At 36.1% G+C, this 16,312-nt stretch overlaps 1 protein-coding gene across 1 annotated transcript in view; it reads right to left on the bottom strand.

Annotated features, from left to right (window-relative positions):
- Positions 1–1,375: 1,375 nt before the first annotated feature.
- LOC117329873 overlaps positions 1,376–16,312 on the bottom strand; it is a 30,118-nt gene continuing 15,181 nt past the window's right edge. The window contains exons 3-4 of the mRNA XM_033888071.1: positions 5,475–5,972; positions 1,376–4,775 (exon numbers count right to left, since the gene is read on the bottom strand). Coding sequence (XP_033743962.1) covers positions 2,878–4,775; positions 5,475–5,972 — 2,396 coding nt within the window. The 3' untranslated portion in view covers positions 1,376–2,877. The remainder of the gene's footprint in view (positions 4,776–5,474; positions 5,973–16,312) is intronic.

A 16,312-nucleotide genomic window follows, 5' to 3' on the forward strand; every position in this document is an offset into this window, starting at 1 on the left:
CATGGTTCATGTATTTCCTTCATTAAAATCTCTTTTTTAAAGTATTTTTCTCCAGTTTATGAGACAGTAATATTTCATTTGAATTTAATTGAATAGACAAACAATCTCCGTTATGGCTCTTTTGGGTTCCTGACCAAATATTGTATCAGAAGCACGTTTGACATGTTAATAATGATCAAATAGAGGTATAGTGTCCTAGTTGTAGGGGACACGGCTATATGACCGAAGGGTCGCTTGTTGGAGTCCTGTGTTGGTATACGTAGGGCAGTGCAAGAAATGTCATGTGTAAGCTCTTAGCGCTGAAATGGCAGCTCCAGCTGTATGCTCCCCAGGGAGTTGACAAACACATTGGTTGAATGCTAAAGGCTCAATAACCAGATAATAAATTGTAAACCGATTTGAGATGGCTATGTTGCTCCAAATTATTATGAGCTTGACAAGCAGCACTTTATTAGATGAGTTTAATTAATGGCAATTTAATTGGGTTAAGTGAAATTTTAATTTAAGAATTTAAAGCAATTATCTTGGTTGTAAAATTCACTGGTTACTTATATTTGTAAGAGCACCTTAAACTTGAAGACCGAATGCAGCAAGAAGGGAGCAAACTCGCACAAAACATATAAAAACATCACTAGTGACGCGTGTCATCAGCTTCACATTCTAGAGAATTTTTCACCAATTTTAATAGAAAACCACAAAGTGTAAAACAGGTACCTATTGGAAATATTTGGGTGTCAATAGCTAATGAAAATACCATTTTGTTTGTTCCCATTATTGGTGATATGAAAGTGTGTGTGATCATAATGAATTGTTAATTTCTTTAAATTAAGAAATACAATCAATATTAAACAATCTACGTGTGTTATGAATTTTGTTGTTCATTGAAATTTCTTTTTCCATTTGAACTTTTGTCTTCAGACAGGAAGTTGTAATTTTTCTTCAACCTAAAAAGCCATAATGGTGAAGTGTTCTCACAAATCGGTTTCAAAATGTATGTGGTTGGAGGGAATCTGCTTGTACATACTTCTGTTCATCTGCAAACTTTCTGTTGAAGGGAATAGGTCCGCCATCCTATCAACAGAACTGGTTATACCGAGCTTGTTGTTTTTTTTTTGTTTTTTTAACAGTTTTTATAAAATGCTGGGACATAAAAATATATAATTTTTGGCAAAAAAAAAATCAAAATACCAGTAATTCAATTCATGGTAAAAGTTTTCAGCATGCAATTCCCTGTAAAGAAGTAACTAGTAATAGTTTATCAAAATTTCTAGGAAGAGTAATTGGCAATATTTTACATGTGACAGTCTGTCTGAGTTTATGGTTCAACAACAGCTCTTAAATATCTCCACGTACAATAACAACATACACATTTATTTTCAATTATTTTTGTTTAATTTCTATATACTGTAAAAAATGTATAAAACCTTCATCACCACCTCGTGATGAAGTACAACATAATATTGACATTGGAATGTTGTTTTTCTTTATGAAATCAAGACATCTCTTATATCAACAATCTTGCATTAAATTTAAAGAAAGAATCTTTTTAGGATGACAAAATCTTTCAACCTTGAAATAAAGGAAGAAATATTTCACAAGCTTCAATTATTGGATGAACACTAGAAAAACCAACTGCTAAGTGCTCAATTGGTATGAACAACCAGGTACATTTTCAAACATTCATTAATGATAAAAAAAATATCTATTTAAAATTTGAGTCCTTAATAAGTTAATAATTGTTAGTGGTGAGAAATGATCTGCCGTTATACTCCACGGAGGACATATCCCACTAGCTTAAATATAAATGTATTCCTCTACTACTACTGACATTGCACATCTGGGTATTGTAAGTACATTGTAACATTAAATATATAAAATACTGTTCTTGGTCTGTGAAGTCTCAGCCATCACAAATTGATGCAACTTACTGATGTTATGAACCATTTATACAAGGCATCCTATCCACTGAATTGTACCTTTTATCATACTGATGAGGAAATGGATAGAATAATCTAGAAAATGCGTAATGTTGCTGCCATTTGATGTGGATAAATTTAACAAGATATCAAGAATGTGCACAGGCAATCGCCTCAGCCCATTATACCCAATAAATAGTTGGTGTATTGAGAGACGAGGCCAGTACCTGTGGTATGTGCATGAAAATGAATATTTCTATAAAAGGACTTATTAAAATGTATACTATTATTCCTGATTCCATTACTTAAAGGCACAAAATTATTTCATTGGAAGGAAGGGGGATAACTATTGCAAGGCTGTAAATTGTGCCCAGCACCATACCCCAATCCATTGCACTAGATAGAGACTTTGGTGTCCAGAATCAAATAAATTACTATGTACAAATATGATACATTGATGTAAAAAAAAAAAAAAAAAAGTATCCTGCTGGCATTCACTACCATACAAAATTCACAAAAATTACTATTATTCTGAGAATTCCTTTCGATCATTCTTATTATCATTACTACAGAAGGGCCCAGGGGAGGCAACCCCTGTGACAACCAGGGGAAATAACTCTGCATGATCTCTATCAACAGGGTATTGCCCAGGGTACACTGGTATCTATTTATTTGTACAGAAATATTAATGATGTTTCATGTCAGTGGATATTCCTGCCAAATATAATCCTAAATGTATAAATTTCATTGATTTAAAAAAAAAATCCATTCATCCAATCCAAAACAGTTAAATTTTATGTCTGTCACTGGGTAATATCCAATATTTTAACCAGAATAACAAGTGAGGATAGTCACTATGTTACTGTGTGATAAAGTCTACCATGCACATGTCCTGATATAAAACAATTACATAATAACTACACACAAACACACACAAACACACACAACTGGTTAAAACATCCTATACCACCCCAACTACTTGGTAGTCCCCGTCAAACTGGAAGTTAAAGGGCACTGGTGACTTATCCGCTAGTCGTATGGCCTCCGTCGCCAGTGATGTGTGGTTGGATTGGTAAAGTGGCATCTGGTTCATCACATGATTAGAAAGCAGGTTCTGGTCTCTGTGAACATCCTTCATATTATTTAGCACTATTAGGTCAGATCTCTCGTAAAGGGAGTGATCTTTACAAGGACGCTTCACGGAATCCTGCAGCATGTGTGATAGTTTGGGGTTTTTCCCCCCAGATGATGAACTCTGATAGGAGACCTCCTCACATTTTACAGACTCTGTAATTCTGTAATTGTTTTGTTTTAAACTGTCGTGGTTTCCTGGTGAGCTGAAGCCACTATCACCTAGGTTTATATTTCTTGCTTGATCACACAAGTCTGAGATACGTTTGCTATTTCTTGTGCGCGAGTCTATCACGGTGTCGTAACTCTGTTCACTTTCCTCGATAAAGCTGTCCACATCCCCATCCATACCCTCATCCTCCTCCTGTACACTATATGGCACATATTCATCAGGGGGAGTAACCTCTGCTGTTGGAGTCATCTCCCTTGCCTCGGGTGGCACACAACTGTTAATCTCGGCTACACAAACCACTTCATTATTGATATTGCTGTGTTTTTTGTCAGTGTGTCCAACATCAATATTATTTTGTTTTGGATTACTGGACTGCTTCCTTCCTTCAGAGTGACTTCGTTTTGAGATTAATTCTATGGGTGTTGAGCATCTGTCTTTGTTGTGACCTTTGACCTTACTTTGACGTTGACCTAAGCCTATACAGTTTACACCACTGTCCCTAGATAAGGCCTTAATAGAGCTTTTCTTGGGCAGTTTTCCATGGTATTCATAACTAATGTCATTTTTAGGATAACTACTGTGATCAGCAATACTATGACGATGTCTGTGTCGACTAGATTTACTAGATTTTTTGCCTCGGTGTGATCGTTCCTGTAATTTTTCATTGAACAGCTCATCAACAGTGTTGTTGTGAACAGTATCTCCTGGGTCCTTCTGAAGTCCACGAGGGGTAGAACTGTAAAGGGGGTCACTGATACCATGGTCTATATGTTTATGCTGAGTATGATAAGGAAATGACGGCTGATTTGGGGGAACTGTCTCCCCGCTTTCCTGACTGTTACTATAGCACTGATCTGCCTGTACCAACAACTGCTTCCTTTCTCCCGAGTGACGACGAACTCTGGCCTGGTTACCGACCTCATGTCGTCGTCGGTGACCATGACTCTCCGAGTGTCTCCTATGTATGTGATGATTCTCCTCTGTGTTCTGGGGTATCTGTACTGGCAATGTAGCAGCCTTGGAAGAATGTTTTTGGCATCCAGGATTAAATTCACTTTTCTTGTTCATACAATTTCCATCATAATAGCCTTCAGGTGGCAGTGTGGATGCTCGGAGATTTCGTAAACTTTCCTCAAACCTTGGATCTATCTGACAGTAGTGTTCCTCATCATGCTCAGCAAAAGGACTTAGCTTTGACGGATTCATCATTTTCTGTCGCCTTGCAGCTTCGTACACGTGCTGCCTTGGAAACAACTGTTGAGGAGATACATAATCTGAGGAACTTGATCCATCCTGTTTGGAGTTGGGGCCTTCATGACCAGGATGTTTCTGCTGATAGAGCCAGGAATTTGTTCTTTCTTGTTTCTCTATCTGTTCCTGGTACCACTGCCACTCAGGGGGAGGGAACTGTGCTGAAAACGTGGCATACTCTCCACTGCTGACCGTTATTGCTGCTGGAGGTTCAACTTTCCTTTCTTCCAGTTGTTTCTGTTGTTTCTCTGGCTTCTTTTTCTTTTTACGACCAAACAACTTTGACAGTAAAGATTTCTTCTCTCCTGAAAAACAGAAATGCAACCATGAAATCAAAAGACTCTACAATTTAGAATAAAGTTACAGTGGAATGCCACGTCTGATTGACACATATCCACAGTGGAATGCCACATGTCTGATTGCCGCACATCCAAACTTTCAATTTACCATCTTCTGTAGTGTTCCCATTGTTTAAATAAACAAAGTAGATACACCATCCGAAATCCATCAGTCAAACAGATCATAGCAGTCTCATGAAAGAATCAAACTTGAGCACGTGCACAGTACTAAGCTTCCTTTCAATAAGAATCGTGAAAGCCAGTACAGCATCCAAATTAACAATACACAAATTCAACATAACAAAAGACATTGTTAGTTAACCAGTCAAAATGAAATCAAATCTCTCATTCCACTTGTTCTACTGTAACAATGTGTTACCTGGAGATCGGACAGAGTACAATAAGTACTGTTCTCATGGCCTTTTATAATTAGCATAACTGACCAATCAGACTGCCCCTTTACTGATAACACCATGAGTATTTAAAGCAAAATTGTTTATTTTCAAAGAACATGTATCATTTCCCCAATTACTAAACATTTTTCTAAAGTTGACTTTTATGCCAAAGCTTCAAATTTTAGACTTTGATACTGTTTCTAAGTTGTTTTTTTTCATTTAACATATTACCTGCAGATTAAACATTAAAAACTGTTCTGATATAACTTACCTTTGTCCTTTACTTTGTTCAGGTTACTATTGGCAAGGTTAAGGTCACGGTTTTCTCCACCTCGACATCCCCGCTCTCCTCTCATAGAGGAACATCTGCTGACTGACTTGGTGTTGTCTCGCTCATCCTTACTGGCTCTTTCTTTTGTGTGTCTTGCACTAGAACTACGGCTGAGACGAGGTTTTTCATTGGCTATAGACTGTAGTATGTCTGTCCCGTCTGTGTATATCTCCTCCCGTGGTTTGGACACCTCTGTTGGCGTGGCGGGTATGACTTGAGAAGGTGGAGTCTGTGTGGGTGGAGCCTGGGGAACGGTTTGGGGTTGATTTACCAGGCTGACTTGACAGGATATGGAGCGTGTCAGTAAGGTCTTTTGTTGGTTAGTCGGAACAGGGATGTACATTGGATTATAATGCATCCAGCTGACTGGATACGACTGCTGGGGATCATCTGTTGGCAGGCGGTACGTGTCTGGGGTCACCACAAAGTAGCCACTCCCTAAAAAATACAGAGTATATGATTGGATTAAAAGAACATCAAGAAAACTGCTTCAATAAACCATCTGAGTATTGCTTTTATGGAGCACAGGGTCAAATATTACGAAATAAAGTTACTACAGTCTAAACCAGGACTTCTGATAGTGATATTCAAATTTTGGGTCAGGTTATTACAGAAGTACAGGTAAATTACCTGATTTCAGCACTAGCTATGACGTACAACATGATAATCTTTAAATGGTACCAGAGTTCTAAAGATATCACGACAGTGTGGGAAATTATTGATATTTCCCAGATATTGAGTGAGGGCCAGTTTTCATCCTGCACCTTTAAAAACCTTGTCTGCAATCGATTGGTATATACAATTGCTTATTCAAGATATTAAAACATTCCATTTGCATTCAGTCAAATGATTGGAAATCAAAACTGTGCATAAGAAATCCAACAACAAGAGTTGTCAGAAAACAACATAACTTGCCGAGTGGGTTGAAGTTTGGAACAAATCTTTTAATAGAAGGTCAAAGGTCACGGTCAAGGACAGTAGGTCTGCAAATGTAGTACCAATCGAAAGATCTTTTCACAATGAAAACACATGTCAAATACCTAAGCTGTATCCCTATTAGTATTGACACAACATTGTTTTATAAAAACTTTAACCTAGCTGTCTACGGATGCTAATGCTGCTAATGCTGGAGTATAGCCATAGCCCATTGCTCCCCTGGTCTTTGTCCCTGACCACTTTTGTCAAAAAATAGTTAAAATACTATTTTCACTTGAAATTGAATATGTCTGATAAATTGTTCTAATCAACAGTGCGGGAAAGGCCCAGAATCATATCCGTAGGATCCATAAGGCATATTAAGCTTGCAGTTGGGAATTCATTTAAATGAGGATAGGATTTCATCATTTTTGTCTAACCTGTGAAGTTTATACATTATGATATACATGTACCTTATCTGAGGGGGATGAGGTTTGCCTAACATGCCTGTAGCTCTGGGAAGTCCACCTGTACATAGGCACCAGAAGGAGCTTTGATCACCATCATACACTCAGGTAATGTCTGTGTATAATTGTCTGTTTGTCAGTGTTTGATGTATACAGGTGTTTGTTACTTAGGCTGCTTCCAAGATATCGGTTCAATAATTTCAATCTTGTTTAAATTCTTATAAGAATCAAATTTGAAAATGTTAACTTGTGTTTATTCTAACCAACATTTAACAAAAAAATTAAGCAATGATAGGTGCTTTCAAAACGAATACAAATCAAATGTTTTGATAAATTGTCAAAGCTTTAAAATACTAGTTCCCACACTTGCTGGTACAGTAGGGCAGCTGAACACCTGTATAGCTGTGCTGTCAGGTAATTTATGTGTGTGACATTTACAGTGATGAGTATCGGTACTCATTACTGATCATCGACATCGTCTATGATATTCCAAGAGTTGACTTGCATATTCTTGTTATCCTTGTGAAGCTTAGGACTATAGTCACTTTGATCATTTAATAATTTGTTGACACACAATATCTGAATCACTTCAAAGTTGCAATATTCACTGGTTAATGATGCAATTAAAAGTCGCATTAAATCGTTTCTGTGAATCAGTAAGAAGTTGTATGATTGTGCTGTATTTCGTTAAAATATTGTTAATGAATAATTATTAGCAGTGGAAGGTGTGCTTCTATAGACTAAAGCTAATTCAATATCTGATTCTAAGTGTTGAAATACAATCAAACCTACATGTGTTTTACATGAAATTTGCTGTATATTTCAGAACAGTCTCAAGTACATTTATATATATGAATAGTTTATAAATTCTAATGTAATAACATCTTGTTTTGCCATTACCTCCTTTCAGCAGATTTTGTTCGCCCTTGTATTGAAATTATCTGGAATTACCTAACCTGAAAACTTAAATTTGTTTTTGTATTTAGTTGTTGGTTACCCTGTAATAAAACAAATCGGGAATATGTATTCCCGAACTAAATTGCTTACAGCCCACTGAATATGTATGTAGTAACATGTATATTAAGACATAGATATAGGCCCGTACAGGTTTTTAAGTATACAATCCTTTATTTATTTTCAAAACAAATACATTGTCTGTCAACAACTATGAAACGTTTACAGGTACATTTACTAATACGAAAAGATCCACATTAATTAACATGAGGTATGTTTTAAAAATCTGTGTTAGAATAACCAACGTAATATATGGTATACAAAAAAAAATATTCTTAAAATAAAATGCATCCCTATCTGTTCAACATTGGGAGGCTTTCAATTTCTGTCTTCTGGATGTGGTGTTTACGGCACAGCATTACAAATACCAGATACTTAAAAGTGGCTGACAAAACAACGTCAGGTATATATTCATGACTTATTCATCAGGAAGAAAAACCTTTTATCATAAAGCTTATCAACTGTAATGTTCCCGAACTAAATTGCTTACAGCCCACTGAACATGTATGTAGTAACATGTATATTAAGACATGGATATAGGCCCGTACAGGTTTTTAAGTATCCTGTGATTATTGTACAAACAAGATAACTTATCAACAGTCTATTTTTTTAATCTTACATGAAAGTCTACATATAGCCTCATATTTTAAAACCTCATAAAGACCATTTCGCCTTAAAGATATCCCCCCCAATTATCATGATGTATCTCAATGTAAATTGTTTTCAAGATGAAGTGTTTATTTTCCATGAAAATGATCACATTGTGAACATCTACCAGGATATGATTTGTAATAATACAGGCCACTACTTGATATAATTTGTAATAACAGGTACTACTTGATATAATTTGAGCATGTGTATTCTATTGAGAATTTGAAGATTATCTAATACATTTTGTTAACTGAAAATTCAAATGACCTTTAATTAAATTTCAATCATAAATACAAACTGAATCTAAAAACATCAGAAACATTAGAATTGGTTTTAAATCTCATACCAGCATTTGGCTGTTCCACTTCCTGAAAATTTAAGCAACATTTGAATTAAAATCCATAAAATTATATACTACATTTGTATATGCTGTTTGTTAACAGTTATTGTAGTATAATTCTGGATTGCAAAAGTGTATACAAATAAAGCCGTCTCCATATAAGGCAATAACGTATTTCACCAATATCAAAGACATTGTAAACAATTATTGCCATATAAAACAATTGTTTGGTTATATGTATTGACACACTACATCAAACCTAGACAGTTATCAAATAATAAAATGAAATTAACCTGGACTTATTATCAATTTTTAGCTTTGGTGTTTGTCGTAGCCAGGAGCTGTTTCTTGCCCTATAATGGTGAGGGACTGCCGTTTAGACCATTTATATGGTGGTAAAAGCCACATAACAGACAGTAATCACCCAGAGTTTATTACAGATAAGGCCAGCCAGCCCTGGGGTACATGTCTGCCCTGGTCATAGTGATGTACATCATTACAGCACTGAAGTACAAGGGTAGCATCCTGATTAAAGGTTGATTTCAGTAACTGGATTGCAGGCTTCCTTGTTAGATACAATCTACCATCCAAACAATTATTACATCAATTTTTTCTAATTTTTTTTTATTTTTTAGAAGCTACACTGAAACCATAATCCCATGAAATGTTTCCCATTCAGCCTTCACAGAAAATCTGAATGCTTAAAAGGGACAATTTTGTGAAGTAATGCGATTTGTTACCATGTGAAACTCATTCATCAAAATATACTCAATATTCCTTAATTCTATTAAAGGTTATTATGTCTACATTGACATGACCAAGGTTTTCTTGGCATTTTTTAATTGACATACAAATACATAAATTGTATGGCTGCACACTGGCTGTTTACTCAGTGATGTCCTTAATTGTATGACTGCACATGTACACTGACTGTTTACTCAGTAATTGTATGGCTGCACACTGGCTGTTTACTCAGTGATGTCCTTAATTGTATGGCTGCACACTGGCTGTTTACTAAGTTACGTCCTCAATTGAATGGCTGCACACTGGCTGTTTACTAAGTTATGTCCTTAATTGTATGGCTGCACACTGGCTGTTTACTCAGTAATTGTATGGCTGCACACTGGCTGTTTACTAAGTTATGTCCTTAATTGAATGGCTGCACACTGGCTGTTTACTAAGTTATGTCCTTAATTGTATGGCTGCACACTGGCTGTTTACTCAGTGATGTCCTTAATTGTATTGGCTGCACACTGGCTGTTTACTAAGTTACGTCCTTAATTGAATGACTGCACACTGGCTGTTTACTCGGTGATGTCCTTAATTGTATGGCTGCACACTGGCTGTTTACTCAGTGATGTCCTTAATTGTATGGCTGCACACTGGCTGTTTACTCAGTGATGTCCTTAATTGAATGACTGCACACTGGCTGTTTACTCGGTGATGTCCTTAATTGTATGGCTGCACACTGGCTGTTTACTCAGTGATGTCCTTAATTGTATGGCTGCACACTGGCTGTTTATTAAGTTACGTCCTTAATTGAATGGCTGCTCACTGGCTTATGGCTGCACACTGGCTGTTTACTGTTAAAATTATGTCCCTAATTGTATGGCTGCACACTGGCAGATGAGATATTTGCACACTTCTAACATACATTTCTGAACAAGTGTCTTTGACTGCGAAGAATGTGCACACATATCAAACAGATCTTGTTTACCATCAGCAGACAATATAATGCTTTACTAATGATAATACATAGTCTTACTTGTAATATATACATGTCAAGTCAAACATTGTGTGTGGGCTTGTTTGTTTTTCCTTCAGTGTCTATATGTGATATATAAGGTAGAGATATATCCATGAAGTTCAGTTTCCCGAAGACCATCTCATTATAATTAGCAACTACATCAATTTCCAACAGGACACTGAGAGATATAATTATGGGCTCTGTTCTATTAGGTGTTACTGTTAGTGAATAAATTTCTTTATTAAAACACAATATTAACAACACTTGCATAATTTTCATCAATAAGACAATTTTCATAACATTCACATTTCGGAAAATCAGAGAAGAACTGAAAATGTCCACACTCAAAAAAAAAAAAAAAAAAACGCACACAAAAATTGTGAATTTTAAGGTGCAGATGAAGTACTTGGCCAGTGAATAACGAAAACCCTTTATTGCTCGCAGGGTTATATTGGTATTGTGGAGTGCAAGTCAAACACTTACCTATTTACCGTGTTCTATCTATAATCAATAATAACCAGCGTAACAGGTCTATTAAGAATCGCTAAGAGGAACTGCCCGATTCCCAATCTAATTATGATAGATTCAGATTTTATACAGTGTTCCAACTGCCACAAGTAAACAGCACTTCTATTCCTCAAAGAAACCAAATGAGGACTTGGTACATATACGGTTTGAGAGTAAAAGCCATGGGTAGCCAAGAAATCTTTTTATTTTTAACTAGAAAGTGTGATGCAAGAGATATATAACATATACAAAATTAAACTGTATATCCACCTTTCAGCAATTAGAAATGAAATTTCTACTACATCATGATCATGAAAAGTCATTAATTTGCAGTTCTAATCCTGCTAACTTTAGACTTCGGTTCATGTACCATGCTAACTCTAGACCTCGATTCATGTACTGTATATAATCTAACTTTATATCATCATTCAGAATATTTCATTGTATGGCCAGATTCAGTAATTGTCAAAATGTTTTGAAGATATGATTCTACATTGTTGACACCCTATCAACAGCTATGGTCATTTTTGTAGAAATGCGACAATCTAAATTGTACTTTCCAATAGGAGACGCAACTGAATTGTTTCCTGTACTATATGACCCGTCCTTTAACGGCTCACCGGTGTAAACCATGGACACTAAATGATAAGTATGGTCCCTACAATGACTGCTTCACTTAATCTAGCCCAATCATTTCGTCCACTGTAAATCTACCCTGGACTATTGTGGCTACTAAATCTCACTGAATTGTTGTCTAAATCCATGGATACTGAACCAGTGTCGATATCTATGGCCTTTAGCCATTTCCGACTTCATTTATGTGCACATAAAAACAGGACAATTTACATATAACACAGATACTGGTGTTAGGCTAGTGATTTAACAACCGTCTATATATGAGGCCAAAGAGTGAACTTTTTATTATGTGGGACACCTTTACAGTAAATGGGTTTGATCAACAATCTGTACCAAAACTAAAACAAAAGGTTTTATTAAACATCAATGTCAATGACTGTATTACCTCTGGCCCCAACATCAGATGTTAGGTGTCAGGCCATTAGGGGCTAAAGGGCTAAATGTAAGAGGATCATAGGGCCTGTGTATGCTCACCTAGACCAGTAATCATGGCAGAACATTTTGATGTACAGTGATTTAATAATTAATGATTCAATGAGCTTGATTTTAAACCAAATTCTATTCTACTTTACCATTTGTGTAACTATGTCACTATCGATTCCTCAATATCAATTTTGATTTTCTATATATTAACATCAAGTGTGTATATGATTTTGGTCCCTAGGACATGTCTGATCCTATGTTTCAAACTAGGGGGAGATAATCTAGTATTAGAATTGACCTTTGGGTCTGGTGGGCAGTCTAAAATAGCCCTTTGTAATCCCAGCATCAATATGTAAAATTTGTAAAATGAGAACAATATGTAAATGAATATATCTACCAAAACATCTTTTGTAAGAAAATCTATAAAATCCATGAGGTAAAAGGTTTATGGAAAAGTACATGTCCTACATATTGCGTCAACAAAGGTCCTTAATCTCAGCTGCAAGATGTGTAATTTATGCTTTACAAACCATCAACTATCAAAGCCATTCAATAGCTGAAGCTTCTATTGAAAGCTACTTCCTTTGAAAACCTATATAAAATACATTTCCCCAGTAATGGATTGAGTACAAGCAGAATTAAATGCCTCATCATTGTGTTTTCATGCAAATGAAATTGACTTTTAATGACCCTTGGCAGTGAGGACCTGAACTTTGATAGACTGACCATACATCAAATTCACAACTAATGCCAAACATAGTGTTAGCTTCATTTAACTGTAACCCAAGTTCAAATGATATGGAATATATCACAGTTTGATATTTGACAACCAGCCATTGACTAAACATGTCAACTGCAACCAGGACCTATCCTGCCATTAGATGACTCATTTACAACCCCCATATTGTAAAATTTTGTCTGCCAATTATAGACACTTGTATTATACCAGACTTCTTATTGTCCTCAATATTACCCTTCCTATGTCAAACTGTTAACAGACAATTAAATCCTGTGTGACAGAGAAGCAGTATAGATAGTATACTGACAGTGACCCCCAATCCTGTGTAACAGTATAGATAGTATACTGACAGTGACCACCAATCCTGTGTTACAGAGAAGCAGTATAGATAGTATACTGACAGTGACCCCCAATCCTGTGTTACAGTATAGATAGTATACTGACAGTGACCACCAATCCTGTGTTACAGTATAGATAGTATACTGACAGTGACCCCCAATCCTGTGTTACAGTATAGATAGTATACTGACAGTGACCACCAATCCTGTGTTACAATATAGATAGTATACTGACAGTGACCACCAATCCTGTGTTACAGTATAGATAGTATACTGACAGTGACCACCAATCCTGTGTTACAGTATAGATAGTATATTGACAGTGACCACCAATCCTGTGTTACAGTATATATAGATAGTATACTGACAGTGACCCCCAATCCTGTGTTACAGTATAGATAGTATACTGACAGTGACCACCAATCCTGTGTTACATATAGATAGTATACTGACAGTGACCACCAATCCTGTGTTACAGTATAGATAGTATACTGACAGTGACCCCCAATCCTGTGTTACAGTATAGATAGTATACTGACAGGGACCACCAATCCTGTGTTACAGTATAGATAGTATACTGACAGTGACCGCCAATCCTGTGTTACAGTATAGATAGTATACTGACAGTGACCACCAATCCTGTGTTACACTATATATAGATAGTATACCGGAGGTGACCACCAAATTGTTCTGGACAATAAAAGTATTTTCCTTTGGGACATGTTGATCAGCAATGACAGATGGAACTGAACAAATTGTTTCTCAGGTTCTGATAATCAGATTTCTGACTTCTTTCATCCTGACATAATTAGATACAGATGTTCACATGATTTAGTTTCCATCCCAAAACCAGGTATCTCACGGAGCTCCCTACCCGTACAGATTCCAACCCAACGCCAAGTATCTACTACCTGTACAGATGTTTTGTTTTCCAAGATTTCAACATTTGTGTCTTAGACATACATTCAAGTGTGTAACAAAAAATATAATTATACAATTTCAAACCAACAATGCACACTGCACTCTATTCCTTCTCAGAACAATTAAATTTGTATAATATCAGAAAGATCATCATATTGTTTTCTCCATAATGCTTTCATTTCTTCAACATACTGCTATGCATTTTGTTTTGTAGAGATAATGTGAAAAAAAAAGTTCCAAGCAACATGACTTTCTTTCCGATTACTAATGACAATACCCAGGTACCAATTAATATAAATCTGTGTTTCAAATTCACTCAAAAATGTTGAATTATTAATTAAGTATGGAAATACATTACAAATTGACACAACATGCATTACCAAATGGATCTGACAACAGGCCAAGCCCACATCCAGTCTTAACATTGTATTACCATACTGAACAACGGGTCCTACAGCAGCTGTTACACATAGAACAGTGTGGAAAGAGAAACCAAACCTTTCCTTATCGATCACAGCTTGCAATTGTGCACAGAACCATTATTGTAATATATGGATGTGTGGCTACGTTTTCTCCTTCATTTTAGTTTTCATTTTCTTTTTCTTTTTTCTTTTTGCAACATGCAAACTCATCCAACTTAGTACAAAGACAGTTAAGACAACAGTCCTTGACTTGCCTAAGCTGTCCTTGAATCAGGGAGACACAAACTGGAGGAAACTAATCACAAATATAGAGTAGGTTTGAAAGGCAAGAAATAGCTGCAAAAACGTTACACTTGGACTAGTAGATACATTTTATTTTTTGTGTCCTTGTAGTAGACCTCTAGATACATTCAACAACAGTAAGAAAAGGTAACAAAAATATGGACAAAGAAAACAATAGTAATACAAATGATTAATCCACATCCTTATTCTTAAATGACATCCCACTTACCAGCCAATCAAATATATATGTAGTTAATAAGTTTCACAACAACCTTAATCAAATAATACCAAACTGTAATCATTAGAAGTTTCACAATAATACACTATAAGATTGCATCAGTCTTTTTCACTACTAAGTCATTAGCAGATCTGAGAATCCTATAAATATAACAGAGATGTCATCACCATCCCCAAATATTTACACTTCCATGTTCCACACTTCAATGTAGTATCACCAGGCTACTAGTTTATTTGGTTACTAAAGGTGTCTGACAACTCAACAAAGAATATCTGTTCCTGCTATCTGCCATTCAATAAAAGGCCCCTGGTCCTGACACCTATCACAAAAACACTCTGTAGGCCTATCTGCTATACCAGTGTGGCCAAAACTGACCATTACAAGAAGAGCAAATGGTCAATAAGTGTCCAGTTGTCTGGAGCTGTGATGGATGGGCCTAAATTAGGTCCAAGGTGGTAAATCTCAGTCCATTAACATCATCATTACACCAATCCAGACAAAGCTGGTACATATGGCTATACTGACCAGTACATCATCATTACACCTATCCAGACAAAGCTGGTACATATGGCTATACTGACCAGTATATCATAATAGAAGTACACCACAGAGAGCATATGTCACAACCATATAGATCTCTGAATACAGGGGCCCTATAAACTCCATACTCACAACCATCTCTCTGACTGGGGCCTCACATACTCCATACTCACAACTATCTATCAGACTGGGGACTCACAAACTCCATACTCACAACCATCTCTTTGACTGGGGCCACACATACTCCATATTCACAACTATCTCTCTGACTGGGACCTCACATACTCAATACAACAAACCCGTTTTTTTTTAAATCACAACCAGCTAGCCAAAAACAAAATAAATCAAAGACATCTATACTTTTCGTCATTGTATGAGGTTACCTGAATAGTTTAAAACTGAAAAATTGGTTGAAATCTAAAATAACACAATGATGTGTCTTTTATCCATTTTGTATGTTAGTATAATACCAAAAATATACAAATCGAGCAATTATATCAGAAAAGTAAACAATGCCAAACTTAGGAAAGAAATAGTCATTTAGAAAGCATCAATGTCTTTTAAGACCTTGATGAATTGTACAGGAAATGCCAGAATG

The sequence above is a fragment of the Pecten maximus genome, chromosome 1 (assembly GCF_902652985.1).
Source record: "Pecten maximus chromosome 1, xPecMax1.1, whole genome shotgun sequence".
In the NCBI taxonomy this organism is placed as follows: domain Eukaryota; kingdom Metazoa; phylum Mollusca; class Bivalvia; order Pectinida; family Pectinidae; genus Pecten; species Pecten maximus.